Here is an 8,480-nt window from a genome sequence, read left to right as displayed (position 1 = left end):
AAAATTAACTCTATTCTACAATGTATGTGTACATATAACATTATAACTCTTGAAAAATAATTAATATTGATCTTATGTTTTTCGTTCCTAAATTTTTTTTCTCATTAATTACACAAGACAATACGAACATGATATGTTATTATTATTAAAAAATAAAATTGAACTTTTAGACAATGATTTGGCAGGTAATGCACCACAAATCGATATACTTCGTACATATAAATAATATGGTAGTACCGATCCCATTTTCGGCTCTCAGGATGGATTTTGACGAATGAGGTACAAGAGGGAAAATTTCTTGGAGTAGTGACGAATCTCAATTTCAATTCTTAAATTCTTAGTAACTTTAATAGAAGATCTTCAGAAGTTGAGAGGTTTCAAAAGCCTTGACAGAGGTAAGTTGGTGGATCAGGGTGGTAAAAATTGGGTTTTAAATATTTCGAGGCGAACATCAAAACTCAAGTAAGTTCTCACGGAATGTATATTGGGTCCTGTGTTTTAAAGCCCAAAAATGAAGTTTTTTAGATAGATTCAAAGTAGGCACGGACCAAACCTCATTCTAAGGTTAGCTTTCACAGCGCCATGGTAGGTATGGGATACTTACGCGACGGCTCAACTGTCTTTTCTTTTTATGGCTCAAATTATTCAACTAGATCCCGTGAATGTCGAGCTCAAGATCCTAAAAATGATTGTATCGAAATTGTTTAGTTTCTTTATCTGCGCTAATATAGTAATTTTTATATTTATTGCTCAAATTACGCAGTGATGTACCAAGAACGTTAAGAACAATTGCAGCTCACAATATTGAATAAATAAGTTTAGTCTGTCCGTATCTGATAACGAAAATTTTTTTTAGCGTACGGCTCGACGGATTTCCAATTTTCAAGTCTGAAATAATTCAGACACGAGGGTCCCCACCAAACATTCTTAGCCCCGTAAAACATCCTTTCATCCACGGCCTAGCCATGAGGTCTCAGCGGGTAAAATTTAGGGTTAATATAAACTTATGGATTGCTTTGTCTTAACAGTAAAACTGAAGTGATATTTTCCATTGGGGTAACATAATTACTTTTCAAATTTTCCTATTTCCAATTATTCAGACTGGGGGGTTTCCACCAAAACTTCGTAGCCCACTTAAAATATTTATTCATGTATTGTCTAGCTAAGAAGTAGCTACACAGTTAATAGCTGACAGTTATTATTTATGAATAGCTGAATCTTAACTGTAAAACTAAAATGAGAATTTGCAGTGTGGCAACGTAATTACTAATTACCTAAACTGTTTCTTGAAGACAGTCATTATAAAGTTTTAGCTTTCCTAATTATGTGTGTGGAATAGACTATCTTCATAATATTTTATAGTTTGTACGAATGGGCATGATATCGCTTAATTTCGAATGAATTAAATAGAAGGAAACATATATAATGAGAGAGTTCTCGTAGGGGTAAATTAATAATACTATAATACTAAATACATTAAAATGATGAATCTAATAGAATAATAAAAATTAATATAATATATTGAGTATAATAAAATATTTTTAATGTTACATTTCTATTAGGTTAATCTTTTTTTATTCTGCTGTTGTGAGATGAAATATCTCTAATTTATATTCCTGTGATTTTATGCTATTTCTCTGATTATATATAAATTGTCAAAACCTTGATTAATTTATTATTTACTGTTGTTTTAGGGACTCAAGGCATTGTATTCCTACAAAAGAGATAAACGAATAATTTGAATAACATTCATTATTAATATCCTATATCAAAATTTTCTTATGATGAACTATTTTGATTAATTCATATTAGAAGAAGATAGTTGGCCGTATGAAGTAGATTGTAGGATGATAGTTTAGGTGGGGGTCAATAAAGCTATCAAAATAGTAAAGGGAAACTATTTTGATACATTTATTGACCGCCAACCGGACTATCATCCTACAATATATTTTGATTGATGTTTTATCATATGTTGAACACTCTTTTTCGGCTGTTGATGTAAGATGTGCTAAATTTTGACTGTTTTTGTAATCTTGTATTTTTATATTTTGACAATGACTGAATTAGAGAGATATCAACTGCATCATCATCAATCAATCAATTAACACAGGGGCTTTGTTTAACAATATTTCACCAACTTACAAAAGTCCACTAATTTCTTGAAAACATTCACATTAAGTACCATTAAAATAAGAATTAAAATAACAGACTGCTGATATGCGATGTGCTTTATCTGGTCTGTATTTGTATAATTCTGTTCTTTTTTTTCTGTCAAGATAATTAGAATGTTGACTACCTAATTATACACTATTATATTTAAGAGAATTTTTTTTCAGTTTTTCTCACTGTTTAATTCTTTTGTCTTATTAACCATAAGATATTGCAGTTTCTAGATATTCATCCACATATGAAATGGAAAAAAGAAAGAGAAAAAGAACAAAAAACGCATTAAAAATGATTAATTAAGTTCTAATAGTTCTATCATTTTTATATTTTATACCTAAACTTGGCGAAATATTTGTTTAAAGATAAATTTTTATATTATGCGTCATAATTAATTATAGTTTATTGTCTTTATTAAAGTTTTAAAAAATATAAATGGATATTCTTATAAAAAATTAAATGAGAAACGTATTCAGACTTTTCAAGTACATCCTACATTAACAATTAGCCCTTATAGCCAGTTAATGTGCGATGTGTTATATCTGGTCTGTGTTTATATGTCACAATAATAACTGGAGCGTTGACTGGCCAATTAAAAAAACATGATCTAAGTAATTTTTGTTGTTTTTCTCAAATAACTAAAAGAAAATACAGTGAAATATTTATCTATATCCTTTATGAAAAAAATAAAATAAAATACCAAAGACACTATGGATTAGTTGTACAAAAAAAAGTAAATTCGAATGAAAATATAAGTACCAGTAAGATTTTCCTGTCAAATTAGAAGCTTTTACTTTTTACTATAAGCTTCATGACATTCAACTTTATGTCAAAGTTAGAAAGTCGGATGTAAATAACCGTTCGACGGCGCGTGCCCCGCAGAAATTGACTAAAGGAAGTCTTTGAACGATCATAAGAAGTCTCGAGAGAAAGTCCTTGACAGTTGAACAACTGCGATATTGAAGAGCAATAATTTGAGACGAGCGAGGACTTACATACTCCTGTGTATATGTGTACGTTTGTGTGTGTGTGCCGGCAAAAAGAAGCTGGACGCCGAAGATGGACGGCGGAGAGGGAATGTGATCCGACTCCGTGATTTACTCCGTCCTCAGGAAGAAGTGTCCTTGGTCCTTTGAAAAATAAAACAAGAAGCGGCAGGACACGATAGGGGTGACTTTTTTCCTCGGCGGTGGGCGTGGCTCAGGACTCGCCACGCCTATCGGCCAATGAGCACTCAGTATCGCGCACCCTTAGCCCACACCTTTTCATCAAAGGTGACTCTCATTATTAATCGGCTTCACTTGGACATGCCTCGATCGCCAAGGCTCTAGTCCACGTCCCCTCTTAAGTATCACGCACGAGTGCTTCTTGTTGGAACAGAAGAAAAAGTGTTTGGACAAAAGAAAAAATGTTGAACCATTAAATTCGAAACTTTTATAATTAAACATTAAAACTTTGATAATAGATGTACATATATTGCATATTTTTGGAGGACTCTCTAAACGTATGATCTCGTCTTACTGTTACTCAACTTTTAATTTACAATAGTATGTTCAAAATTTTAATTCTTCAGGTCTATTAGAGTGCTACCAAAGGATAGTTCTCTACACGCCTGTATCACTCCATTATAACTAAGATCAAATTTACTGAATGAATTATAACGTACACTTGTAAAAAAAATCTTTTGGTTCAATATTCAATATTATATTTTCATTAGGTTCTTTTCTGGACCTGTTAATTTTCATTTTCGGGATAATATTTGGTTGAAGATTATGAAATTAATACTCACGAATACCTTTTTTTTGCAGAGACGATTTATGTACTTTCTTATGTCTAAACTGATATCATTGAAAAATATTTATTTATCATGAATGTATTTGTTATTTATTTTTGGTTACTGTAAATAGAGGCAAAAAACAAAAATTTATTTTGATTTCAGAGGGACGGTGGTCCGCCGGAACCCCACGCATTCGACTTAGTGAACGGATATGGTTATCAAAATAAGGTACCAACATATTTTTGTGATTGGAATTTAGAATTTTTTTTTTTGGAATGTTTATAATTTTATTCCAGTTGGGAAACCATTTTTTTTTTTTTTACTGTAGAACATAACATTTCCAATTCGATCTCCTAGGCGTCTCTTGAATGCAAAGAACTTTTAGTAATAGCATGCTAAAATTAGTAATACAATTGTCTGTTTTGACGTAATTTAACCCATTTAGCTTGTTGAACGTAGCACCACAGTAGAAAATTTTTAGTAAGACAATAATCAAAACAGCTTTAATAAACTGCACTACTAACACAAAAATGGCTTTCAGTAATTAGTACTTCATTTGAAATTATGGCATTTATAATATGTATTTATTTTGTTTACAATATAATGTAGGTACACAAAGGATTTCTGGAAATATAAAAATGGTTAAGGAATCAGGCAATATTGAAAATTATGAATTACTTAAATTTATAATATGCTGTGTGAAGGAAATATTAATATATTGATTAATTAAGATTTAATGTTTATTTTATTTTTTTTAACTAACTCTTTTAGTATACATTTTTTTTTGTTTTTATTATAAAAACAAATTACCAATTTCTTAATTTATAACAATAGATATTTGGGCTTTTAATGGGTGAGGTCTGTTTATTTAAGCTATGAAATTTTAAAAGTGAACATTAAATTATAATAATACCTATTTTAATCATGTTCAATTCTTTATTCTCATTGCATCTGTTTTTTTTTTTTCAAATATGTATGTAATACTTTAAAAATGACCGTTTTCATCAAATAATCATTAAAAAATAACATAAAGCAATAATGATTAATTATTGTTTAATAGTGCATTTTTCACAAAAGGGTGGTGAATCTATTGAATATCATATAAGATTTGGCTCATATAAGGGTAATCATGATGTATCATTTTTAAATCTACAATTTTGAGATTGTAAAATTTTTGTTGACTTAATTATAAAAATGTTTCTAGTCAACAAACACAATTTTGAGGTAGATAAAATATTTGAAAAGAGACAACAAATCTGTAGACTATTGACTTAGTTCAGTTTGCTTTGATCTATTATTCCTTCTAAATTACTTATCTGGTCTTAGCTCAGAATTTCAAATCTCTTAACTCTTTAATATATATTATTATTGTTATTAATATCTAAGTTATTCAGTTATCAAATAACTTAAAATCTTTAAATAATAATATAATCTTTAAATTAACTTAAAAAATTGGTGTTGGAAATGTGACTTACACCACTCTGACATTATTCCTTTCATATAATAGTCAAGAAACAATATTTATTTACCATTTTTTAAAAATATTTATTTCATAATTGAATAAATATTTATAATTGATTTAGGATACACTCTTATACAATAATTTTTTTTTATTGCATCTTATATATGAAATACTCTTGATTTGCAAGTTGAAATAAACCCTTAAAAAAAAAACTTGAAAATAAAATTAAATACAGAGTACGTCAAATTCATATTTTGAAATAGACTGCTTTCGAAGAACTTAAACAAAATATTGAATACCTGTTCCAACTTGTTCTAGAAGCACTATTTCAAATTTTTCATCAATCTATGATTATTGAGAATACAGTTGATTTAACTGAAATCTTGTCTTTTAGTCTTTTATGTAAACAAATTATCTTTTTGGTTATGGAATGAAATTTAAGGGGTCAAAAGATGAAAATTCATCGAACAATTTATGATAATAAAAAATTTTATCTTTTAATTTGACTATGAACATTTGGTTTTGTAAAAACATTTTCTGTTATTTGATTACTTTTTATATCAATCAACATATGTTTTTTTTATCATCATGACTCTTTTTATGGTAATGGTGTTTTCTTGAAAAAAAAGAAAAGTATTATCTAACCTAAAAAAAATGTATATACAATAAAAAAAAATAGTTTAGGCCACCAAAATGTAAGAAATTAATATTCTATGATTCCCTCTGATCTACCCGTCTAATGGTTTATATAATAAATTAATAACTTAAAATATTTTAAACGCTACCATAAGAGGAATTAGCGATATTAAATAATATTTTATGTTTGAAATAAATAAATATATTAGTTCGCGGCGTAAATAATCGCTTTTGAAGTATTAGGTTATTATATAGGAACAGGAACCTTGCGAACAATATGACCATGTTACGTAGGTATATAATCAAGGTTGCCTCTTAATACGTACTATCACCTTGCAGTATGCTACACCGTTGCTATAAGGGAATTTCGTTCTAGTATATCTCAATCGCCATAAAAATAAAAATACTTAAACCATAAGTTACATTCATTTAATTAATTTTTTTTTTAATATCTCGTTTATGCCTATCTCTAAATATACAAAGATTTATTTATGATGGAAGGTTCAATGCTTGATTGTAAGGAAAAAAGTGAGAACTGTCTTGCATTGTTAATACACATATTTAGATTATAGATATGAAATCAAAAATCATATAGGTAAATGTCATGTGGATCGAAGGAAACGTAGAAGGGAAGTCCATGTTTTAGTACTCGAACCGGGGGAAAAAAAGGCAGTTATCTCACCCCAATTTTTGATTACTTTAATGAAAACTTTGTATAATTAATAGTCAAAATTGATGAGTCTGTCAAGTATAGGTAGGGAGAATAAAAAATGGCGGCTGTTTCGAAACGTTGAAAAAATTTTCATACGGAGCTGAAACATTATAATGTTTCAAACTCTAATAAACTGAGTAAAGTTCCTGTAATATTCGCCCTAATAGAGCTATTAAAGTTCAATGGTTCTCAAGATATAGATTTTTAAAAAGCAACATTTCATAAAAATGTACTGAAAGATTAGTAGTTAGAGAATTTATTATGAGAAATCCATATGTCAGGAACTATGTGACGTACAGTCTATTGTCACTCAAATTTATGCTAGTTTAATGGACTTAAGTCTCTCTATACTACAAAATCCATGTGCTTAATTTATATTCATATGTGAATATCATAAAAACTAATACCCCTACGAAGATAGGTGTCATTAACTAATTCATAGTAAGTTAAATTTTCATTATATTGAGTGTTAGCAGACATATGTACGTTTTATGGTTTTAGAGATATATTTTTTAAAAATAAAACATTTTATCCAAATAACTTAGTACTAACATTTTGTGAATTTATTTTGTAGAATATCATACAAAAATACTACCCCTACAAAGATAATCTATTTTATAGTAAATTTAACTAGCTTTAATTTGAGTGATAGCAGACATTTGTACGTTGTGGTTTCTCAAATAAAGTTTTTCATAAATCAAAATTATTGTCTGAACAACTATAAATCAATTTATTTATTTATAGTCTATTAAACTAGCTTTAATTTGAGTGCTAATAAACACGTCATATACGTCACATTTCCTGAGATATGGATTTCTCATAATAAATTCTCTAACTACTTATCTTTCAATACATTTTTATGAAATCTTGCTTTTTAAAAAGCTATATCTCGAGAACCATTTAACTTTCATAGCTCTATTATGGCTAATCTTTTAGGAACTTTTCTCTACTTTAAATAATGTTCTCTTAAGTATTCTAGTGTTGTTAATAATTTTAAAGATACAGAGCTTCGAATGAAAAACATATTTTTTTTAACGTTTTGAAACAGCATTTTTATTTCCCCTACTTATACTTGGCAGACTCATCAATTTTGACTAAAAATTATACATAGTTTTCATTAAAGTAATCAAGAATTGAGGTGAAAACACTGCCTTTTTTTCTTCCCGGCTTTTGTACTAGGGGTTTAGATGATGGTCTAATGGCTAAGAGGTTGTAGCCAAAGATTGTTTGTGTCATTGCGTTGTTTTATTATATATTCACTACTGAAATTTTAGATGTAGATATATATTGTATATATATATAGTTACTAAGCATATAATTCACAGTTATAGTACGAAATGGGAAGGCAGAGGGAGTTGTTTATTTCTCCCCAGCTGTTTGATATCATAATAAAACTCTTTATCTTCCTACTTTGCATTTTGATGGGACTGAAATGCGTCCATTCTTCGACAGCAATGCCACTTTTTTCCCCATCCCATTGTGTTCCCTAAGTGTAAGATAGCCAATTCAGAATGGATTTTTTATTTATTTATTTTTTTTAGAGCGTTATCAATTGGCAGCTTATTTTCCAAACAGTAGAGAGATATCTCGCTGCTTCTTCACAACTCAATTTCAGTACAAAATAAATGAAGTTAAAACCTTTTTAACTTTTAATATATTTTTAGAAGAAATTGTAAAAGCAGAAATAAATCGGACTCTTAAATTTGTTATAGGATTATTTATTATAATAT

At 28.7% G+C, this 8,480-nt stretch overlaps 1 protein-coding gene across 2 annotated transcripts in view; it reads left to right on the top strand.

Annotated features, from left to right (window-relative positions):
- Nucleotides 1-8,480, top strand: part of LOC136796851 (zinc finger protein rotund-like) — a 337,831-nt gene that overhangs the window by 50,357 nt on the left and 278,994 nt on the right. Inside the window, exon 2 of one of the 2 annotated variants that reach the window (XM_067051753.1) lies at nucleotides 4,103-4,168. The exons of the other annotated variant lie outside the window; for it this stretch is intronic. Within the exon in view, the coding sequence (XP_066907854.1) occupies nucleotides 4,103-4,168 (66 nt within the window). The remainder of the gene's footprint in view (nucleotides 1-4,102; nucleotides 4,169-8,480) is intronic. 2 annotated transcript variants of the gene reach the window in all.

This window comes from Halyomorpha halys, unplaced genomic scaffold, assembly GCF_000696795.3.
Source record: "Halyomorpha halys isolate HHAL.00 unplaced genomic scaffold, Hhal_1.1 Scaffold230.1, whole genome shotgun sequence".
In the NCBI taxonomy this organism is placed as follows: domain Eukaryota; kingdom Metazoa; phylum Arthropoda; class Insecta; order Hemiptera; family Pentatomidae; genus Halyomorpha; species Halyomorpha halys.
The sequence above is the reverse complement of the archived record's forward strand: the minus strand, read 5'-3'. Positions and strand labels throughout refer to the sequence as shown.